General features: G+C 50.7%; 1 protein-coding gene across 1 annotated transcript in view; it reads right to left on the reverse strand.

Moving 5' to 3' along the window:
- Window positions 1-6,330: 6,330 nt before the first annotated feature.
- Window positions 6,331-24,645, reverse strand: part of LOC144753066 (cytochrome P450 2D17-like) — a 317,121-nt gene continuing 298,806 nt past the window's right edge. The window contains exon 9 of the mRNA XM_078640860.1: window positions 6,331-8,409. Coding sequence (XP_078496986.1) covers window positions 8,231-8,409 — 179 coding nt within the window. The 3' untranslated portion in view covers window positions 6,331-8,230. The remainder of the gene's footprint in view (window positions 8,410-24,645) is intronic.

Raw genomic sequence — 24,645 nt, forward strand, 5'->3', positions numbered from 1 at the left:
GAGATTGTTTTTACGTGATTTTAAAGGTCATTATGTGTTGCGTGATTTTGATCCAAGATTACTGAATGTACCACAGCATTTATGGGCGCAAGGTCCAACTGATGTAGGTTGTATGCACATTACACCATATCGTGTTACTCTGAAACAAGGTGTTGTATTACCACGAATCCGACAGTATAAATTGCCACCTGAGGCTGTAGCAGCCTTATCGAAAATCATTGACGAGCTCATTGCTCAAGGAGTAGTTGTAGAAACTGACTCCAATGTATGTAATTCTCCTATCATTCCGATTCTTAAACGTACTGATCCAAATGCACCTCCAGTTTATCGATTAGTGATTGACCTCCGAGAACTTAATAAATGTATCATACCCCAGTACCCAGTGGTTCCAGATATCTCATCCCTATTGACTGCCATTGATTCTGAAGCCACGTTCTTTACTGTTATTGATCTCAAGAACGCATTCTTTAGTGTCCCCATTCATCCAGACAGACAGTTTCTTTTCGGATTCTGTTTAAATGGAAGAAGCTATAAATTCACACGAGCACCTCAAGGTTTCACAGAAAGTCCTAGCATTTACAGTCAAGCACTTAAGAGACAACTAGACAATATTCACATGCCAACTGACACTGCCCTGCTCCAGTATGTCGATGATCTACTGATCACAGCCCGTTCTGAACGTGACTGCGAACGTGCGTCACTTACAGTTCTGTATTTTCTGGCCGAGATGGGGCACAAGGTGTCCCCTTCCAAATTGCAATTCTGTGTCCAGCAAGTGGTCTACTTGGGACACTTACTGTCCAAGAGGGGTAGGCAGTTGACACCTGACCGCATCCAGTTAATAGCACGTCTTCCACAGCCCAAGACACAGAAGGAGGTACGAGCTTTTATCGGCCTCACTTCTTACTGCAGACAATGGATTCCTCAGTATGCATTTCTAGCCAAGCCACTGATACAGTTAACGACACAGGAGGCAGCCGTATCGACTGTCCTCCCTTGGACCCAGGAACATACACTTGTTTTCAATGAGTTAAAGAAAGCTTTATGTAATGCACCTGTTCTAGCAACACCGAACTACAGTAAGCCTTTTACACTTTTTGTGACAGAACGTGATGGTACTGCATTATCTGTTCTCACACAAGATCAAGCAGGACAATACAAGCCCTGTGCTTATTTTTCTAGCACATTAGATCCAGTGGCCCAGGCTCTGCCTGCGTGCCTCAAGTCAGTTGCAGCCACAGCTCTAGCTATCAGACAAAGTGATTCCATAGTGTTAGGACACTCCCTGACAGTACAAGTTCCACACTCCGTGGAAGTTCTTTTAAACCGAACACAGACTCAGCACTTGACAATTGCACGTTTAACAGGATATGAACTGACTCTGTTTCAGCCACACATAGAAATCAGACGCTGCAACATTTTAAATCCTGCTACACTGTTACCCTCGATTACATCAAGCCCTGTCACACATGACTGTGTGGAAGTTATTAACACCATGACCAAGCCAAGACAAGACTTGACCGACATTGCATTACCTGATCCAGACCTGACACTTTACGTGGATGGTTCATGTATGAGAACCAGTACAGGAGAGTTAGTAGTATGCAGTGACTACTGAAACTGAAGTTATAGAAACACATCGTATTGACACCCTGTCTGCTCAAGCAGCAGAGCTCATCGCTCTGACCCAAGCCTGCATACGAGCTGAGAACCTGAAAGTAAACATATACACAGATTCACGTTATGCATTCGGAGTCGTTCACGACTTTGGAGTCCTATGGCAAGAAAGAGGTTTCATGACCTCTCATGGAGCCAAGATTCAGCATGGCCCCCTCATTCAAGCTCTGTTAGAAGCAATGCATTTACCGACAGCCATTGCCATTATGAAGTGCAAAGCACATACGAAAGCCACTGACACTATTTCCCAAGGTAACGATCTAGCAGATCGAACAGCCAAGCTTACAGCTCAGACTCCAGACATTCTAGTTAACACGACAAAGACAGACGTTCCAGTTCAGACGACTTGCATGACAGTTAAGGACCCTACACAAGACGTACTAGACATACAGTCACATGCTACCCCAGACGAAATCAAGAAATGGTCTGAACAAGGAGGGGTCCAGACAGATCAGGGATGGTTGACGAAGGGAAAAGCCACATGGTTTCTCCCCGACTCTATGGTTCAAGTCATTATTAACACAGCACATAGTCCAGCACATTTAGGAGAAAAAGCCATGTTAGACAGTATTCAGAACCTTTGGTTTAACAAGCATTTACGAGCAGCAGCGAAGCAGAAAGTACGTACCTGCATGATCTGTTGTCAGTTCAATCCAGGTAAAGGTGTTCCGGTGGAACAAGGTGGATTCCATCCTCCTGACCACCCTTTTGAAGTCCTCCAGATGCATTATATTCAGATGGATCGATGTCGAGGTTTCAAGTATGTCCTCGTAGTTGTATGCGCTTTGTCCAGATGGACAGAAGCATATCCAGTCCCAGATTACACTGCCGCGACCACTGCCAGGCAGTTGGTTCGTGAGTTTTTCCCACGCTATGGTTTGCCCAGGGTCGTGTATTCAGACAACGGCCAGCCATTCTCATCCGAACTCATGAAACAAGTATCACTTCTGTTAGGGTACCAGTGGAAGTTCCACTGTGTACGACATCCCGAGGCAGCTGGCCTCGTCGAGAGACATAATCAAACTCTGAAAATCCGTATTGCAAAAGTTTGTGCCGAGAAAGGTGTAGATTGGATGGTAGCCCTGCCAGTCGCCCTTTTTTATATGAGAATGGTCGCTCATTCCCGTTCAGGTCTGTCACCTTTTGAAGTTGTGTTCGGCCGTCCCCCAAACATGTGGGGTACACCTATGCCACGTAAAATTACCGATGTTGACAGTAATATGCTGACAGATTACCTAGCTTCCTTGATGTCTGCACTACTCTCTTGTCGTTCACAGGTCGCGGCTGCCTTTCCAGACAACACCCAGGTGAAACCGCACGAGGTCATTCCAGGCGACCTCGTTCTTGTTCGGAATTTTGATCGTTCAAGCCCGCTGGAGCCCCGCTGGAAAGAGCCGAAACTTGTTCTGATGACCACAAGGACCGCTGTGAAGCTAGAGGGACGCAAGGGCTGGCTTCACTCCAGCCACATCAAGTGTTTTCATGGACTCCGTCCAAAGACTTTTTTTAAGGACTGCCCCGATACTGACTCTAAACTTCCCCTGTTAGAGAAAACTCCGCAGCAGGAGTATAAAATGAAATTGAGGTCTAGCAAGTCAGACAGTTTAATTGTTTAAGTCCCTCTCGGGTGAAGCGGTTAGACAGGTTCCTGACATGTATGAGATAGACCCCCATAGTGAGAGAGTTAGACGAAACTCCAAGAAAATACGTTATTGTAAAAATCTGCGCAGCAGATGCGTTATTTCGTTATTGTTTATGTTATTTCTGAGTCTTACGATCACATGCATAAGTTATGTTTTACATGTATTTTTTCCTCCTCTTGATTCGCATGTACATCTTTCCTCTAATGATACAGTAGAGCACACATTTAGTGAACTACCTCCTCACGAGTTATCCTATCGACTTGCCATGCGCAACAATACTTTTCTACGCATGTTACACTATTCACACCAGACCAGCAATGCCACTAATTGTTGGGTGTGTGGTCGACTCCCCCCTTTCCAGACACCGAAGGGAGTTCTGCCACTTTTTCCCTATCCGTTTTCACACAATGGTTCGTGTGGAGCATGGTTTACGATAACATCATCCTCAGACGATAAGTCCCTTTTGAATAGAACATGTTTCCCAGACAAGGAAGGTCTTTCCCATAGGACAGGGTTAGATCTAGAAAATGAAGTATACGATCTAGGTAATTACTCCTCGAATTTCATGGTTTTGAATGTTCAGTCCGAGACTACTCCAGACTTGCCTGCTATAACAGTTCTACCAGTGAAAGGCGAATTATGTGTTAGAAGGAATGGTTCAGTACATCTAGGACACAGTGATTGTACTACTGTGGTCGAGTATAGTGACAGTGGGAAGTCTACTTTCAAAGCCTCACGTCATTCGTATTTTGTATGTGGTCAGACCGCATATGTACGTCTGCCCCTAGATTGGGATGGAACATGTTACATTGCCTTCCTACTGCCACCAGTTTTCCTAGCCCCATCCGATTATCACAGAAATACTCATCTAGTACACGTCGACATAGAAGGGAGATCGAGTCCCCAATTGTCGATCAAACTGAAACTGCATTAGAACAGTATACAGACTTCAATAAAGGTTTCTTTTTCTTCATAGGTACTGTCCAGAATAGTAAGTTAATACGTAGGTTAACCAGAACCCTTGAAGCAGTAGTGAATGAGACTACTTCCGCTCTAGGTAACTTAACAGAAGAACAGTCTGCTATGAGATTTGTCGTTCTTCAGAACCGCCTTGTTCTTGACGTCATACTGGCCGATAGGGGCGGAGCTTGTAAAGTCATCGGATCTAGTTGTTGCGTTTTCATTCCTAATAACGCACCGTCTGTATATTCAGCAATAACTAGACTTCATAAAATAGCCCATCAGTTACACCAGAATCCAGGCACCTGGACATGGTCCGGTTGGCTCTGGAGTATAATATCTGCCTGGAGATGGAAAGTACTGTCATTCCTAGGAATAGTAGTAATGATCATATTCAGTTGTTGTCTCTGTTTACAATGTGGCCCTGCGATTTGCGGCTTGTGCGCTACCTCTTGTATTCCAAGTCCAAAGTCCCATTCCCAGAAGATAAGAGACGAGCAAATGATGCTGTATGAACAGATAGATGGTATCATGAATATTCATGTTTCCTGAAGGAAACGTAGGGAACAAGGAGGGAATGAGGAAAATTCAATTTTGCCCTGTCATGTGTCCCTACGTGTTCCCCATTGTATGTTATATGTGCATGATTAATATGCATATTCACCCCCTTGGCCGAATAAAGACGCAATTATAGTTGTGTCCAACGTTAGTATGTCAGTTATCCAGTCCTCGTGAAAGCAACAAGTATTAGGCCTATGTTGCCAACGTCTTTACATTGTGCACGTAATTCATCGAGTTGTCCCCGTTTCTAGGCCTCACAGGGCCCGGACACCAGATTCGAGCCTCAAGTCTCCTGAAACCACTCCGAGGAGCGATGTAGCCCCTCCCGCATCCCTGACCCTTCACTTACTTTCTGCCAAGCAGCGCGGTGCCCGGCCTGGCCTGCCCGCCTGTCTGCCAAGAATATGTTATGCCTCTAGTTATCAGTTCAGCTCCCCGGCTTCACATTCCTAGCTAACGAACCGCATAAACATCTTCATCTATAGTCTAGTCTTTCTGTCTCCATGCGAGAGAATTACTGAATTAATATCCATAGAAGATTCATAGCACACGCAATACATGTAGAATATATGCATGCACCAGCCTTAGTGTCAAGTAGCCTTTGCCCTGATGACATTTAGATTCAAGCAACATGTTCTCCAAACACAAGATATCAGATATGCTATAGGTACATGTCGTCCTGACATCCCAGACTTTAGTCTCCTCTTCTAGTACCAGAAGTCAGAGCCCCCAGCTCTCCCCAGTTACACGTCATGACTCGTTTGCGCGCACCAGTAGGTTAAAGGTTCCAGCTGCCCAGGTAGCCCCCTCCATGTATCCACCCATTTATGACACTTCTGTGACGTTTACATCACATGTCTTCGTCTACGCCCTGTGCACGCCTTCTTTGCACGCCCATATGTTCTTATCTTCCGTTTGTCACTTGTTACGCCTACTGTATGCAATGCAATTGTACTGTTTCACTATATATACTGTATGATGTTAATAAGATGCTGCAGCTGCCATTCCCCTTTGTCCTGTGTCTGTCCCTTCCTGAACCTTTGCAGGTGATGGAACCCGATGGTCCATTGGCTCGAGCCATCTAATTAAAGCCAATATGACTCAGATACCCCGGATTCTGCCTCTTATTTATTGAGCTATCCTTTTTAGTTAATACATAGAAAAATAGTACCGGTAATTATTTATTTATTTACCACAAGATCCAAGGGTTTCGCCATTCAGAACTCCAGTCTGGATCACCACTGGGCGAGGCACCGTCCGGCAGGACAGAAGGGCAAATAATGCTCTTTGTGCAGGGATCCCTGAGCCGTCAGTCCAACCTGACCATGTCCTCAGCCTCCCCTTCATCTGCAGAAAGGGGATGAATCAATCACCCGAAGGAGTCCCTGTTCGGGCACCAACTGAAGGAAGTGGCCCGATTAGGGTCACCCGAGTCACTAATGACTACCTCTCAGCCTTCCATACCAAATGAAGAGTCAGTCAGACAGTAGAAGATATAAACCAATAATTGTTTATTCATATACACTCAGAGCGAAGCCCAGTCTGCCCAGTTGCTAAGAGTGCTGCAGAGGGACTGAAATCAACAACCAAAAAGAGACAACATGTAGATCTCGCAACTGGGCTGAAAAACGCCCACAGTGGTATTTTACAGGCAGATGCAGCTGGACAGTGAAATACCCCCAAAAAAATGTTGATTCTCATTTCTCACACCACCTAATACAACCAAAGGTCGTTTCACCCTGCCCCTCCACCAGACAAGTGGGAGAGGGCCTCTATCTAGTGAGAAATGTATAAACTGATATGAACAGTCTATTCATTAGTGAAGCAAAACCTAACATTGCAGAAACAAAACATAACAGAGGTCTTTTTTCTGAAATAGCAAAGGATTAGTTTAGTTTGTGGCTCAAAATGGCACCTGAATAGAAAATGGTGCCACAAATGCTAACTTACATAGGGCAATGCACAAACAAAGCAGCAGATACACATTGTGGCCTCTAAGCGGTGGTACAGTAGATGAAGCAAGATGTGGGGTATCTGCTTTTTTAATAAACTGTTGAGAAAACAGCCTGTTTCATGGGACTATGGCTTTCATTGATGAAGTTGGTGCTGTATCATGAGGGCCAGGGATGTGAGGAGCCCACTATACTCATTTTATAATTGTCTTGATTGCTGCACCTGTGAGAAGGCCCAGGAGAGAGGGTGGCCCTTTTTTGGGAACAAAGGTGCTGATACTGGGTACTCTGGCCTAAGAAAAATGGCCCTCGGTTGGAGGGCGCTGTGGGTTCTGGGTGACATTGGCAGAGGAGACCGACTACTTCACAGGACCTTGGTAATCATTAGTGCATCATGTGCAATGGCACCAGGGCCCAGGATGTGAAAGCAAACCGCTCCTCAATTATGACTATCTTTTACTACTAAAGACAATAGTGGAAACTCATGTCTTTGGAATTATTAGGGCCAAGGCACTCTTGCTGTGCCAGTATTCCTTCAGGCAATGCAGTGATGGCCAGGGAAAAGGGGTGAGATGTCGAGCCTCGTCTCTTGCTTTCAAAAAGTGCAGAAGAGTCTCAGGAGACAGTCCGCTGGGCTCTAGCTATTACCAGTGCAGAAGGTGCAGTGGCAGTGGGGCCACAAATGTGAGGGACCACTACACCTTAACTAACCAAAAGGAAGTAAGGCAGTCTATTTTCATTACCATCATTAGTGCCCAGGGCACACTTGCTGCAAAGAAGGTGGTGTTAAGATGTGGGAGCATTTATTTCCCAAAGGGAAAGTGCCATACAACTTTAGGCATTGGAGCAATGGCCCAGAGTACTGGGCTAATGAGACAGAGTAGATAGCCTGCTTCTTAGGGCAATAATACAACATTAGAGCAGCAGTACAGCTGTACCGGGGCCTATAGTTGTGAGGAGCCTATTATATCCAAATTATGGGGTGCAGTGTTTCTAGGAACATTTCTGTTTAATTTGATGCATTAACCCTTAGAACTTTCACGTCCAGCGTACATTTTGGACTAAATAAAAGGTACCCTTGAATTGATTTCATAACTTCCGCACTTCCTTCCTGCACCTTCCATTAAGGCATGCCGACTCCATCATTCCATGCCACCCTTGCTTACCGTGAAGTTGTGGTGGAGGACCTGACTTGTAAACATTTTATTCTGAAAAACAAATGTTGAAGACCTTTGATGTAAGAGAATTGCTTTTTGAAATATACAGCACTAAAATGTGACAATTTTAGATGTTAGTCAAACACTTTAGCTTAAGAAATTTCACAGGTACTCAGTATATAACTGCCTTGGCAACTGCAGTATCCTCAGAAGAGGGGGTCCACGTGAAGAGCTTAAGTTTGGGAGCATTCAGAGAGGGGGTGATCTGAGGATCAGAACTTCATCTCAGCTCAGCGCAAATCTGGTAGGCGTGAGGGCAGTGGAGGAAAATGTAAACGGGGTCATCTCGTGGCCTGGCCTGGTTTTTTGGGATGGTGAAGGTGAAACGCTGGAAGAGAGTGGTAAAGAAGAAAAACAGCTCCATCCTGGCAAGTTGCTCCCCCAAGCAGACGCGGTGACCTGGAGTTAAGCGTGGGACATAGAGAAAGGCAAAATATTAGGCCATCCTAGAAACAAGAGGGCAAGAACTTACAAGTGCTTCAATTACGTTTTTGGGAGATAATATCATATAATTCTGCGGATAGCATATTTGGCAGTACATTTAGTTTTGGAAGTCTGAAAATGTCTCTTGATAATAAATCACTTCTATGGCAATTACAGTGAAACTCAGTATTGAGGTGCTAGGCAGAATAATACAGTCTTGCATTTTCCAAGCCTAAATCAAAACTTGAGGTAGAGCATTCAATTTAATGAGCCTTATTCAATAAAGGCAATAATGTATTCTGAGATCAAATGGATAAGAGTGAATGGAGACCTACAGTGAATTTAGAAACAGAGGAGTTGGAATACAAAAAATGGATATGGTCCTTGAAATGCCAATATATTTTCTAATCATTCAGTTTCCTGTTATCAAGCAGAAAATGTTGAAACATCTTAATCCTCTAAAATGACAAATTTTTCAGTGAAACCATTATGTGAGAAATTGGATTATTAGTTGGAGTGGTTGTGAGACCTCACCAAAAAATCACTTCACTATTCTGTATCATGTCAGGTCACTACAATTTCAACCCTAATTCAGTCCTTGGTAGCTGTAGCCCACTGCTGTCAGGCTTAACTCAAAGGAAACAAGTGTAAAGCTTTTAACAATACTAAACAGTGGATAAGTAAAAAATACAACATATGGTGTGGCAAACCCTCATGGCCACATGGACGTAATCCAGAGGCTACGCACAGCACTGAGCAACGTCACCATTGACTGCCAACCTATTATGCCTGCATGGATCTGGTGATCAGAATGCCAGAGGTGGCTGGACTGGCCAGACTTGGGGGTCGATCAGGATGGCGGACGGAAGAGCCACCGCGGCCCTGGAGTAGGCGGAAAAAGCCTTTTCCGTGTCCGCCTGCCGCGGATACTCCGTCCGCCATATCAGGATAGGAAAACGTGTCAAATTTCCGTCCGCGACGGAAAAACACGCTCCGCCGGCCAACTACACACGACCACGCGGCGGACGGAACACATCCAAACGCTCCGCCGTACGCACTGACGTCGAAGACCGTCCCCCAAATCAAGATGGCGGAAAACACACATAAAACCGCTGCGGAAAAACAACCTGTCTTAACACGGCGGAATCCCCACAGCGAACATAGGTGACACAGCCGAGATACCCACCGCAAGCTGACCACCACCATGGACCCGGCGCTACACGCTTTCCCGATGCTCTTCGCGATCCACCACGTCCTAGTCATGGCCTACTATGGACGACGACGCAGGTAAGGTACAAACCATTGGCTGTCTGGAGGGGAATACCAGCAAGGGACGTGACGTAGGGAGGGGGAGTGTCATGTTACCGAAACCACTGATGAGAAGCATATACGAATACACATTAGCAGTACGCAAGCAGGAATGACAACGACAGACCACGAGACTTGATAGACTACCTTTATTGTCAAATAATAGGGGTCAAATCACAGTGTATGCGTGAACATGGGCAAAGTGGGCACCAGAGCAGGTACAACATAGCAGGTAACGAGAGGGCAGCATGCAGTATCAGAGCATCAACAGGGCATTGTGCATTACAGAGCAGGTACATCAGAGGCAGGTAACGAGAGGCCAGTATGCAGTATCAGAGCATCAACAGGGCATTGTGCATTACAGAGCAGGTACATCAGAGGCAGGTAACGAGAGGGCAGTATCAGAGCATCAACAGGGCATTGTGCATTACAGAGCAGGTACATCAGAGGCAGGTAACGAGAGGGCAGCATGCAGTATCAGAGCATCAACAGGGCATTGTGCATTACAGAGCAGGTACATCAGAGGCAGGTAACGAGAGGGCAGCATGCAGTATCAGAGCATCAACAGGGCATTGTAGAGTACAGAGCAGGTACATCAGAGGCAGCACAACTACGTGTCCCTACCAACCCGTCACAGGGACCACAAGAGTGCCACGCAGTTCTCAATGGACACACCATGTGAATTAACATTTGAGTGAAGTGTACAGCACGTCACATCACAGAATCAGGGGGGACTGCGTGAACTACCTGCCTCGGACACACTGGCAGCACCAGCAACAGGAGTGTGAGACACAGCCACAGCCCGAGTGACACACACATGGGCCACGGACCCAGACACACTGGCAGCACCAGCAACAGGAGTGTGAGACACAGCCACAGCCCGAGTGACACACACATGGGCCACGGACCCAGACACACTGGCAGCACCAGCAACAGGAGTGTGAGACACAGCCACAGCCCGAGTGACACACACATGTGCCACGGACCCAGACACACTGGCAGCACCAGGAGTGTGAGACACAGCCACAGCCCGAGTGACACACACATGTGCCACGGACCCAGACACACTGGCAGCACCAGCAACAGGAGTCTGAGACACAGCCACAGATGTAGTCACTGACACGTGAGCCACTGACCCAGACAGACTGCCAGCACCAGAAACAGGAGTGTGCAACACAGCCACAGATCTTCTAACTGACACGTGAGCCATAGACCCAGATACACTGCCAGGACCTGCAACAGGAGAGGGCACAACTGACACTGTGCCACCATCTGATACATGAGAGTCAACTGCACCGGCGCCACTGGGACAACTGAAATGATGAGCCACAGGGCTGTATGGGCCAGGAGGCAGGGTGGGCCTGGGAGCTGGGGATAGCTCACCTAGAGCCAAATCGGGGTTTGCAGGTGTCAATGGTGTGTGTCTGCGTTTCTTAGGGAGGTGTGAGTGCACCCTGGACAGGACAGGACTGCCAAGTGGTGGGGACTCCAAAGAATCACCACCCAGTATAGGTGGAGCAACTGCTGCCGGGGATCTGGTTTCGGGGGACGTGCTGGAGCCTGCTTGTCGTTTGCTCTGTGCCTGCCGCCTGGACTCGGAATGATGTGTAATGGGGGATGCAACAACAGGGGACACCCTCCTCTGCTTCTGACTGGCCTGGATGGGAGTGGAGGTATGGGGGGACTCCGCCGCGGAGACATCAGTTTGGCGTTTAGTAGAAAACATCAGCCTCAGTGCAGCCAGGGGTGAAGTATGCCTGTCCTTGATTGCGCCATTGTCCATGCTAGATGCCTTGTCCGTAGGATGTGCCTTATCCTTAGGTGGAGTGTTGTCTCTGGATGTAGCCTGTGCCCTGCTCGCCGCCATGTTCCTGCCAGCAGACTTGTCGTCTGTGGTGCACCTGCCTCCAGCAGACACCTGCTCCCTGTGTGTGTCGCTGCCCTTGGGAGTGTTCCTATCCACTGCTGTGGGCCTGCTCTTGGGAGTCTCCCTGCTCTTAGTAGGTGCCTTAGTCTTCTCACTGTCCTTGGGAGTGTTCCTATCCACTGCTGTGGGCCTGCTCTTGGGGGTCTCCCTGCTCTCAGTAGGTGCCTTAGTCTTCTCACTGTCCTTGGGAGTGTTCCTATCCACTGATGTGGGCCTGCTCTTGGGAGTCTCCCTGCTCTTAGTAGGTGCCTTAGTCTTCTCACTGTCCTTGGGAGTGTTCCTATCCACTGCTGTGGGCCTGCTCTTGGGGGTCTCCCTGCTCTCAGTAGGTGCCTTAGTCTTCTCACTGTCCTTGGGAGTGTTCCTATCCACTGCTGTGGGCCTGCTCTTGGGGGTCTCCCTGCTCTCAGTAGGTGCCTTAGTCTTCTCACTGTCCTTGGGAGTGTTCCTATCCACTGCTGTGGGCCTGCTCTTGGGGGTCTCCCTGCTCTCAGTAGGTGCCTTAGTCTTCTCACTGTCCTTGGGAGTGTTCCTATCCACTGATGTGGGCCTGCTCTTGGGAGTCTCCCTGCTCTTAGTAGGTGCCTTAGTCTTCTCACTGTCCTTGGGAGTGTCCCTTACCTCTGCTGTGGGCCTGCTCTTGGGAGTCTCCCTGCTCTCAGTAGGTGCCTTTGTCTTCTGACTGGCCTTGTCCAAGGAACAGTCCATGGACATGTGAGTATCCCTTGCCTTCGGAGTACCTTTCGTGTTGAATGCCTGTGTAGCTCCGGAAGGCATGTCCCCCAACAACACTTGTGGATCCTGTGTGTGTACTCCAGTGCATCTGACGTCGTCTACGTGAACAGATTTAGCTGATCTAGGGGATGGGGTCTGTGCCCTGCGTGCCCTGACGTGCTGTCTGACGCTGCTTCTAGTGCAATAACCTGTATTTGAGTCCTGCTCTGAATAATCACTACCCCCTGAGACATCCAGCGGTGTAGATGGGGAAACAGAAGTAGCACCCTGTTCATTCGACTGTACTATTGCAGACGACACACTGCTTGCCAATGACTGCACTGTCCTGTGTAGACCTGCAAGATCGCCATGCATCCCTTCCATGAATGCCACCACCTGCCCCAACTTCCTATCATGATCCTGGAAAGCATTTGTCATATTGGTCTGACCCACACACAGCTGTCGCAGCAGATCAACGGCCTCAGCACACAGTGCATTTTGGCTCACCGTGGCAGGGGCAGCGGTGCCTGCACCGAACGCCACTCTGCTCCCCCTACTCCTCCGGCCACGAACAGTACATGGTGCAGTTGGCGGAAGTGTGGGCCCTGTGTGCTGTCTTCCGACAGAAGGTGATGAGTGCCCACTCCCAGTCTGTGACAACAGTGCAGGCTCACCAAGAGTGTCCGACGAGGAGGACGATGGTGTCTCCACATGCGAGTCCTCAGGGACGGTCCTGTCCCCCTCTCCGGCGCTGGCCTCCTCCGTGTCAGTCTGCGTGTGTGCGAAGTCTGAGCCGGACTCATTTCCTCGGCTACTCTCCACCGTCTGTGGCTGAGTGTCCTCTGTCAAAGCTGAAATGCACAGAAAAGATGTGTGAGTCATGGGCACACTCACGTACAGAAGGAACAGGATAGCCAAATCACATAGCAGACAAAGGTTCATGAGCCCTCAGCCTGCACATGGCCCACCCCTACCAGTCATCCTCACATTTTCTGCCATGGGGACATGGACCACTAGGGGATGTGCTTTAACACTCAACTACTAAGCAAGTGGCGTGTCAACATGGCGGACCTGGATGTCAAATGAGTACCACCCAATGGGACCAAAATGCCATCACAGGCATACATACGCAACACGGAACTCAATAGTGTGTCTGTGCACCAATACATGCATAGCACTCACAAGTTTCCTACACAGACAGTATGCTCACCGCTAGTTTGCTGTTGATCGGCACTCAGACTTTCGGCCAGTTCAGGATGCGTCACTGCAATGATACGGTGCATGAGAGGGGTCATGGAGCGTCGGGCCAGACGGGGCGTCCTTGGAATCAGGCCCAGTGTTACTTCCGCTACATTCTTGCTCAGCCTGGAAATGTCGTCCCAGCGTTTGTGGCAGTGTGTATGTCGTCTGTTGCACACCCCCAATGCCCGTACTTCCCGTGCTATGGTCCTCCACAGGTCCTTGCGAAGGTGCAGCTTGACCTACCATGATGGGAGACAAAAGGGTTTAAGTCAGTGGACAGGTGGCCTGTCACACACATAGGGGCAAGACGTTACTGTCAGCAGCCATGCACAATCAGGAACATATGTCTAGCCCACACTACACAGCTAAGATATAAATAGGCCTGATCATTTGGCCCCCTCATGCACACCAACATGTCCCACACTGCACTTACCACCCGTCCCGGTGCGCCGTAGAGGCGTCCATAGTTGCGGAGTACACCGTCCACGAGGACATCAAGCTCCGCGGCGGTGAAGGGTCGAGACCGGATCTCTTTGCCTCTCGACATGGCAAGATCACGGAGTATGGCACTAGAGCAGCAGTCGGTGGTCAGCTCAGCAGCAGCAGCAGCAGGTCGAGGTGATGGTCACAGGCAGCAGTCGGTGGTCAGCTCAGCAGCAGCAGCAGCAGGTCGAGGTGATGGTCACAGGCAGCAGTCGGTGGTCAGCTCAGCAGCAGCAGCAGGTCGAGGTGATGGTCACAGGCAGCACTGGTCCCCAGGGTAGGAAGTTTCATGTTGGCCAAGACACATATATAGGGCCCTCAGCACGTGTCAGTGGCATACGTCGCCAGCAATTGGTCAGCCCTGGAAGCGTGATCGTGAAATGGGCCAATGACTGGCCCTGTTGTTGCGGTGCACAGCTTCCGCTACTTGCGATTGGCCGTATGCGGCCAGCGTCCCTCTTCCCATTGGCTGCATGTGCAGGGACCGTGACGGGCACACATCGGCAACCGCACGTGCAAGCTTCAGGCACGGATGCTTCAGTTGCAACAATGTACTATCACTGGCGCCTCCATGGCGGTGCACGTACACAGCGGGGGAGGTGCAGGCCTATACACCCTGCAGATGTACTCAATGGACATGCCAGTTCATGACCCCCCTTACAGTCACCTTGCATCATCCACCGTACACCGGCCGGAGCGGCCGGCCCATGAACATCCGCCGTGCCCGGCCATGAACACAACCGCCATGGCCGGGACCGGCGGTTGTTCATGGCCGGGCACGGCCATGGCGGTTGTGTTCATGGCCGGGCACGGCGGTTGTTCATGGCCGGGCACGGCCATGGCGGTTGTGTTCATGGCCGGGCACGGCGGTTGTTCATGGCCGGGCACGGCCATGGCGGTTGTGTTCATGGCCGGGCACGGCGGTTGTTCATGGGCCTGCCGCTCCGGCCGGTGTACGGTGGATGATGCAAGGTGACTGTAAGGGGGGTCATGAACTGGCATGTCCATTGAGTACATCTGCAGGGTGTATAGGCCTGCACCTCCCCCGCTGTGTACGTGCCCCGCCATGGAGGCGCCAGTGATAGTACATTGTTGCAACTGAAGCATCCGTGCCTGAAGCTTGCACGTGCGGTTGCCGATGTGTGCCCGTCACGGTCCCTGCACATGCAGCCAATGGGAAGAGGGACGCAGGCCGCATTCTGCCTTTGGGAAGTAGCGGAAGTTGAGCACCGCCATGGCGGCGCCAAATATGTGATCTTGTCAGACGCTGCACCGTGATGTGTTGTGTGCAGTTGCGTCATGAGGGATGTGAGCGTGATTGTGAAAGGTCATATGTCATACAATATAGCATGTGTGTCCATACAATGGACATCGGTCGGCACACAATGGCCAACAGATGTGCATTCGTACGTGTTGACGTCGGGTTTGACCCTACAGACGTTGTTACATCTTCACAACTACACAGTACATCACGGCTGTGTGGCCAATTCATGCATCTGTTGTCGGTTTATTGTTGTGTCGAGGTGACTACAGTGGTGGTGGTACACATGCATTCCGTGTATGTGATTTATACGTTCTGTCACCATGCATGTCATTACCGTATGCACATCATCATTGGTGGTGGCATTTGTGCTTGATGACATGGCGTGTGTAAACTTATCGTTTGTGTGCATGCAGTTGCATGAGTGTCTGTGATGTGTCTACGATACATTAGGGTGACGACTGGAGTTATGTCAGTAAGGTACACATGTGATGGAGTTGTACACGTATGCGTCGTTTGTACGTTGACCTAAGTTACATCTCTCTCCCACACAGGAGGGCTCCAAATGTGCATCGCCCATACACTCAGCTGGAGGATATGGTAGACGAGGAGGTGATTCGGAAATTCAGGCTGGATCGACGTCGGTTGCTGGAGCTTGTGGCTCAATTGGCTCCTCATCTGCAGCCACGTAGAACGTATCCTGGCTCGTTTACACCCACTGCAAAGGTCATGGCGGTACTACATTTCTTCGCTACTGGCACATTTCAGTATACAGTTGGAGGTGCCGGGGGTATGTCACAGGCAATGTTCAGCACGGTTCTTCGGGATGTGTTAACAGCTATGATGCTGTACAAGGATGAGTACATACATTTCCCACGTCCGGAAGAGTTGCCAGCTGTCAAAGCTGGTTTCTATGCACTGGGCCACATACCTCACGTTGTGGGCTCAATTGATGGCACGCACATCGCGCTCATTCCACCACGGGCACGCGAACAAGTGTTCAGGAATCGCAAACACTTTCATTCGCTGAACGTGCAGGTGGTGTGCCTGGCGAGCAACATCATCTCCCATGTGTGTGCAAGATTTCCTGGATCCGCACATGACGCCCACATCATGCGAACCAGCAATGTCCCACGACTCATGGCAAATCTGCCACCCGGTCAAGCGTGGCTTGTTGGTGAGTGTGCAGTGGGGACTCTTGTGATCTCTGTGTTGCATGGGGTACCCACCATATCTTGTTCTGATGTTTGTCTCTGTCATCCCCCTACATAGGCGACTCGGCTTACCCAAACCGGCCCTGGCTCCTCAGTCCCCTACGTAATCCGAGGACGGCGGGTGAAATGCGGTACAATGAGGCACATGGAAGGACACGGAGAGTCATCGAACGTACCTTTGGACTGCTGAAGTCTAGGTTTCGGTGCCTCGATAAGACCGGAGGGGCACTGCCTTACTCACCAGGAAAAGTATGCAAGATCGTGATTGCCTGCTGCATGCTCCACAACCTGGCAGTACGCAATGACATTGAACTGCTGTTGGACCCTGAAGACGAAGGAGTTCCTCGGCCTCCCATCCCACCCATGTCGACTGATGAGGATAGTGGTGAGGAGGAAGGTGTGGACCAGAGGCGCCAGCTCATTGATCGCTACTTCCCTTGAATGTGAGTATCTACCTCTAGTGGCGGTTGACAATGCCTCATGTATGTTTTCTGGTGTTGTGTGGATATGGGGTTATTCAGCTGGGTGTGGTTTGTGATGGTTGCACATGTGTGTCTTCATGTCTTTGGACATAGGAGTGTCCATGATGTGTGTGCTCCCATCCCATGCTTGTGTGATGGTTGTCGTTTGTGTAATGTTGCTGTGCATTGTGTTGTGATGTGTGTGAATCTCTTTACTGACGTGTGTTTGCTGTCTCTGGTTTTCTCTAGGTCACTCCCGCAGCGCCATGATCATGTGCGACTATGATCCCTGTACCTGTTTACGTCTGTATCTGATGGCAATCATGTGAATAAACATGGAGGCAAAACATCATTGTGTGAGTAAATGCAATTTATTGACAGGTTGTGCTTTTGTGCTGGTGAATATTTACAAGTAAGTGGGAGGGAGGGAGTTGGAGTTGTAGGTAATGGCAGATGAAATGTCCGTGCTGACACCACATTGGGGGGTGTCAGGCTAGTCCAGCAGACCAGTGGCAATGATTGTCTATGTGGGACAGGATGGTTTGCAGGGTGAATGTCTGGCACAGGCAGTGGCATTGTCAAGGTCGTCCCCTCTTGGAGCGTGTGCCTGGCGCTCCAACACTGCTCTCAGCAACTTCCTGCCTCGGCCGCCCCCTCCGTCTCGGAGGTGGTACAGAGGCAGCTGGGAGGGCAGGTTGGTGATGGGCCACATCCGTCGCCAGGGGCTCAGGTGGTGGTGGCGGCGGTGGAGGCGGAGGCGGAGGTGACGGGGGAGGCGGAGGTGACGGTGGCGGTGGCGCTGACACACATGGTGGAGGGGGGGGGGGGTTGTTCCGGGCAACCCATTCCCTCCACATCGTTGCCTGCTGGCCCATGATCACCAACATCTGGCCAAGGATGCCAGAGATCTCGCGCAGGCTGTTGGTGTTGTCCACTGAGTCCTCGTGAACACGATCAGCGTTTGCCTGGGACCGGTCGTATGAGGCCTGGCACCTGGCAAGAGCTTGTAGGGACTGTGCCACTGGCTCGGGTAGCTGTCCCTCCTCTGACCGGCGGTGTGTGGGTCGCCTGATTGGCAGTTGTCCCGTTGCCTGTGTTTGTGGCCCACTCACCCTGCTTGTGTGTGGGGCCGTTGGACCAGCGTTGCGCGCTGGGTCATGCTGGGTGGCACCGGCAGGAGTCGTGGTGCTCGTGGTAGTGGTGGTAGTGGTGGTACTGGTGGTACTGGTGGTGGTGGGGACTGTGCAGATCACAGAGACGGGTGCCGCGGGAGTCACACATGCGACGTTGGTCGGTCCCGGGAGTCCCTGTGAGCCAGATGGCCCTGGCTGCGTGCTTGGTCCCGCTCCATCCTCCGCCCCGGAGCTGCCTGTGTCGTCGTCGGCAGAGAGTCCTGTAGGTGTGGGAGGCGAGGCTGGCGGCCGGGTACTGCTTTCCCCAGTCAGTTGACGATCACCTGAGGGACAAGATCGAGCAGGTCAGTAATGTGGACAGTACATGGTTACATTGATTTGTAGACATTTCTGTTTCCTGTCGCACACACCCCACCCTCCACCACCACCGCCACCCTCCCCGTGCACATGGGGGCCTGTTGGGAGTTGTAGTTTGGGCCTCTCACACACCCCACCCTCCACCACCGCCACCCTCCCCGTGCACATGGGGGCCTGTTGGGAGTTGTAGTTTGGGCCTCTCACACACCCCACCCTCCACCACCGCCACCACCACCGCCACCCTCCCCGTGCACATGGGGGCCTGTTGGGAGTTGTAGTTTGGGCCTCTCACACACCCCACCCTCCACCACCGCCACCCTCCCCGTGCACATGGGGGCCTGTTGGGAGTTGTAGTTTGGGCCTCTCACACACCCCACCCTCCACCACCGCCACCACCACCGCCACCCTCCCCGTGCACATGGGGGCCTGTTGGGAGTTGTAGTTTGGGCCTCTCACACACCCCACCCTCCACCACCGCCACCCTCCCCGTGCACATGGGGGCCTGTTGGGAGTTGTAGTTTGGGCCTCTCACACACCCCACCCTCCACCACCGCCACCCTCCCCGTGCACATGGGGGCCTGTTGGGAGTTGTAGTTTGGGCCTCTCACACACCCCACCCTCCACCACCGCCACCCTCCCCGTGCACATGGGGGCCTGTTGGGAGTTGTAGTTTGGGCCTCTCACACACCCCACCCTCCACCACCGCCACCACCACCGCCACCCTCCCCGTGCACATGGGGGCCTGTTGGGAGTTGTAGTTTGGGCCTCTCACACACCCCACCCTCCACCACCGCCACCACCACCGCCACCCTCCCCGTGCACATGGGGGCCTGTTGGGAGTTGTAGTTTGGGCCTCTCACACACCCCACCCTCCACCACCGCCACCCTCCCCGTGCACATGGGGGCCTGTTGGGAGTTGTAGTTTGGGCCTCTCACACACCCCACCCTCCACCACCGCCACCACCACCGCCACCCTCCCCGTGCACATGGGGGCCTGTTGGGAGTTGTAGTTTGGGCCTCTCACACACCCCACCCTCCACCACCGCCACCCTCCCCGTGCACATGGGGGCCTGTTGGGAGTTGTAGTTTGGGCCTCTCACACACCCCACCCTCCACCACCGCCACCCTCCCCGTGCACATGGGGGCCTGTTGGGAGTTGTAGTTTGGGCCTCTCACACACCCCACCCTCCACCACCGCCACCCTCCCCGTGCACATGGGGGCCTGTTGGGAGTTGTAGTTTGGGCCTCTCACACACCCCACCCTCCACCACCGCCACCACCACCGCCACCCTCCCCGTGCACATGGGGGCCTGTTGGGAGTTGTAGTTTGGGCCTCTCACACACCCCACCCTCCACCACCGCCACCACCACCACCACCCTCCCCGTGAACATGGGGGCCTGTTGGGAGCCATGGACATGTTAGTGTGTTGGTGTCCGACGTGCATGGGTTGGGGCGTGGGGGATGTTTCTTCTCAGTTGTGTGAGCCTGACCATGTCGTGCTGATCGTGGTGCTTGGTTTGTACTCACCAGTCTCTTCTCCTTCGTCAAGGCCGTCTAGGCTCTCTGGGTGTAGTATCACCAGCACCTTCTCCTCCCAATCGGTGTAGGGTATGGGCTCCGGGGGTGTGCCACCGCCAGTAAGATTGGCTCTGGCGTGGTTTTTCGCTCGGATGCCCTTGACCCTGGTCTTAAGGTCATGCCACCGCCTCTGAATGTCGTGCTTGGTCCTCGGCACAGTCCCCGACGCATTCACACGAGTGACGATCCTGTCCCACATGTGGTTCTTTTGCGCCACGGTCGTCTGCTGGACTTGGGCCCCGAAGATGTTGGGCTCCACACGGATAATTTCATCTACCATTACCCGCAACTCTGTCTCCGTGAATTTGGGGTTTTTTTTGGGTGCCATGGTGTGTGGTGCTCAGTGTGTGAGTTGAGTGAGTTGGGAGGTGCAGGTGTGTGGTGTGTGATGTGTAGGATTTGTGTGGTGGGTGTTTGTGTGGTAGGGTGGTGGGTGGGTGTCTTCTATGTGATTTTATGTGAGTTAGCAGTGTCTCGAATGGCCCTCTTGCTGGCAGCAATGCTGTGGTGCAAGGGATTGTGGTTGTGTGGGGGTGTCTTTTTATAGTCGTGTCTCGATGGTTGTTGGCAGTCAGGTGGTAGGTGGGCGTGTTGACTTGTGTGCATTATTGGATAATTGGGACGTGTCATGGTGGCTTGTGCTGGGGGGGGGGCCTTGTCAATGTTCGTATGTTTGCTTAGGACTTGCGGTGCACTTTCATACATTTGTTAGGCGCTAGGGATGTTGTGCGTGTTGGCCTTCCGCCCTGATGCTGTGGTTCTCGTTGCATTGTTTCCGCCGCGGACGTGGATGGCTGTGAGTTCCGTTGTACGGGCGGATTTATCCTAATTGCGGCCACGGAGTATTCTCAGGGATGGCGGTACATGTTTTATTTTCCGCGGTCATTTCCGTCCGCGGCAGTGGTTGTTCATTGGACTCCGTCCGCCGCGGACGGACTTGGTTGTGTTCCGTCCACCGCGGACGGTGTTGGTTGTGTTCCGTCCGCCGCGGTCGGAGTTTCGTGACATGAATATCCTAATCCCAACCGCGGTTTATCCGCGGCGCAGCCGGGAGTAAAATTTCCCCCACCATGGCGGACAGTACCCATTTCCGTCCGCCATCCTAATCGGCCCCTTGGTGTTGATGACCCACTGTAAGGGAGCATCATGGCTGTGGCCTGAGGAAAGTGCCAACCAGGTGACAGCGTCGCCCACTTGGGAACATCGGACAGGGTCAGGAACATCGGACAGGGTCAGGGCAGAAGCGAGATGATGAGCAAGACATAACTTAAGGGCCCTGAGGAGTACTTGGTGAGCGTTTTATTGCGGCTGGGTCTGGGCCACTGGGGCGGAACTGGAAACAACTGATACTGCCTGACTCCAATATGGCGGCAACCAGGAGGCGATCGTAGAGGCTCTCTATGACAGTGGAACACATTGGTGGCCGCTGCTTTGCCTGACGGTGCGGTAAGAAGCAAACTGGGTGCCTTTTTTCTGAACCTCCATGCCGGTAAACCACCTGGGGCGACCGCATGCTGTGTGCTCTGAGATTCAGTGAGTTGGGGGATTGGGCCTGGCCTGGGCTGCTGGATAGCACTACAATCAGCTCCTTACTCCTGAAGCCTCCTCCTGCTGGGCCAACAGGCCCATAGTGGATGGTATGCCCTGTGTTACTCTGGCTGGGGGGTCTTCTCCCAGTGAGACCCCTGTCTACTTGCTTTGGCATTAGGAATCTCAGTTTTTGCTTCCCACTACCGGTTACAATTCTGGCTCCTCTTGATCAGACAGCCTGCTGGCTTACTCGCTGACATGATCCCCTATACTCCCAGGCCTTTGGGGTTCATGAGCCAGTTGGGATCGGGTGAAGAGATCTACCGCCTGGGATGATACTTCTAGATGGTGGTGTCTGCAGGGCCTGAGGTACCTGTGCCCACTTGCCTGGTCGCCAGTGGTGCGTCTTGCATGGAGAATATGCTTCCGCAAATGAAGAGGCAGTGACCATTGCCTTTAGAACTTCGCTACCATCTTTCCAAGTGGGGCCTGGAGAGGCGAGACTTGCTGAACTGATCCTGAAAAAGGACACTGGCCCAGGCTATGATCTGGGTTGGGGAGCAATTCTAGCTTGGAGGATTGTTCGAGTTCTTTTTCACATGGACCGATGCCAGTGAGAGCTGTTGGATGCTCACATGGCCCCCCAGTTAGAGCAAGCAACCTTTAGATTAATGTCTGACTTTGCATAGTGCTAATAAGGTAGTGGTCCAAAGTCCCCAGTTTTATGCATCAACATTTGTTCAAATTACATGGACGCGCGATTGAGTGGGGTACCTTTTAACTTCTTTTAGGACCGATTTTACTAAAAAATTTAAAGATTGAACTGACATCCTGTTACTCTTAGCAAACTCGCACTTTGCCCTTACCTGCCATCATGTTCAGCCTCCATCCGGCAGCTTCCAAACGCCTGCTCCCTGGACCACCACAGGTTGTCCCGATTACGTGGATGGAGCAGGTGGCAATAAGGAGCTCATTTCCGGGTAGGAGACAGGGGGCGGAGTTTACGGTCAGCAGTCTAGCTGCTGAAATCTACTTAAAGCAATGTCATTCGCGACGCGTAGCAGGCGCACCGGGAGCGCACCGAAGGCAAGCCAGTCCGCGCCCAGTGGCCAGAGCCCCTGTCCGTTTTCCATTAGATAAACGCGTCTATGCCCCTGATCATCTCTATTCCCTCAGATGTATTGAACGGGAGAACTGTCTTTATTCCTTATGTCCATCCAAGAACAAAAGCACCTGTCCACACTGTTCTTTTACATTTAAACCATCTCTGAAAGCCCAGCCCGCAAGTAAAGAACAGGCACCTTATAGAATGCTGCTTTTGAATTGTAGATCTTTGCCCAAAACATTCCACTGAAATTTTAATGCTATTAGAGGATGAGCTCCCTGATGTTTTATTCTTAACTGAAACCTGGCTCAATAATGAGTCGGATCCAGTCCTTGTACAAACTCTTCATCCTGATTACCTCATTCAGCGGTAGACTGCAAAAGCGGTAAAGGGGGTGGAATCGCTATTATATATAAAGACCAATTCAAATGCCGCATCACAGCTGACCCGCTATCTAAATGTGAGAACTTGGCACTCTCAATTGGCTTTTCACCTACCTACACGTTCTCCGGCTTATTGATCTACTGTCCCCCAGGAGCACCATGACAATTTCTTAAAACAGTGAGTGAAACTTATGCCAACTTAGCCAGTTCCCCTTCCAATTTCACGGTATTAGGAGACCTCAACCGGCATTTAGAAAAACCCAATAACTCTGTTGCTTCCGAGTTAGTCAGAAATCTCTCAGTGCTCCAGATTAGCCAAAAAGTCTCAGGAGCTACTCATATTAAAGGCCATCTACTGGACCCTATCTTCACCAATAGTGCGGAACTCTCAGTAGGGGCCTCAATACCACTCCCATTGTCAGATCACTTCTTGATCCCTCTGTCATGGGCCATTATGGGTCCACTGTCTTTATTCAGTAGGGTAAGTAGCCAGGGACGTTATGGTCTAAGCTTCCCCTGACACACTCGGTCGCAGCTATTCATGCCACTACACCTTTCAGTGAGTCAAACCCTATTGTGACCAATGACACATTTAACAAGTGGATCAAGTTTTCTTTAGACCGTGCTCTCCCAAAAAAATCCATTCTCAAAAAAGTCAGGGCCCAGATTTCTCCATGGTATTCACCGAAGCTACGCAAACTTCAACAAGTTTATAAAAATTATTGAAGTTTACGTAGCTTCAGTGAATACCATGGAGAAATCTGGGCCCAAGTTTGTAAAAATTAGAAATTTTCTTCTCATGGGCACATACGTGGTACTTCATAGGTTAATGTGCTATATAGACATAATACAGATTAGCCAAATCTCTAATTTAACAAATGATCTTTTTTGGTCCCCAGTATTCAAGAGGGCGGTAGCATGGAGGAAAAGTCTCGCGCAAAGTAGGGAGGAGGATCTAACTGCCAAAGCAATTAAAAAATGGCAAAAGCATGAAAGTTTCAACTTAAAGGATATATCCTGGAAAAACCTAAATAAATTTAATTTTACGGTTCTTAGAGGTGCCAATTGGAGACGTATGCTTTTCTTTAGCAAATGGCTGTTGTATTATACGCCTGCAGTCATGTCAAAAATGTATAGTAATATGTTGCCTACTTGCTTTAGATGCACCCAACCGGATCTGGCCAATTGGTCGCGTATCATTGCCTTCTGCCCCAAAATTAAGGTTTTTTGGGAAAATATGTTTACCATATTGCCTCAATATTTACATTTTACGATTGTTAGTTATAATAATTTAATTATACTTGGGGTTGATCCAGAGCTTAATTTGGAAGATTCCTTAGTGAAGCTCTTGTATATTATTGTTGCAATTGCCAGATCTCTGATTCTTAAATATTGGAAAACAGAAATAATTGCAACAGTAGATGAGTGTGTTCAAAAAATTAAGAGAGTTAGGAGTAGTGAATACTTGTATGCAAAAGGATGGGAGCATTGCGTAAATTTACCAAAATCTGGAAA

Source organism: Lissotriton helveticus, chromosome 1_1 (genome assembly GCF_964261635.1).
Source record: "Lissotriton helveticus chromosome 1_1, aLisHel1.1, whole genome shotgun sequence".
Taxonomy (NCBI): domain Eukaryota; kingdom Metazoa; phylum Chordata; class Amphibia; order Caudata; family Salamandridae; genus Lissotriton; species Lissotriton helveticus.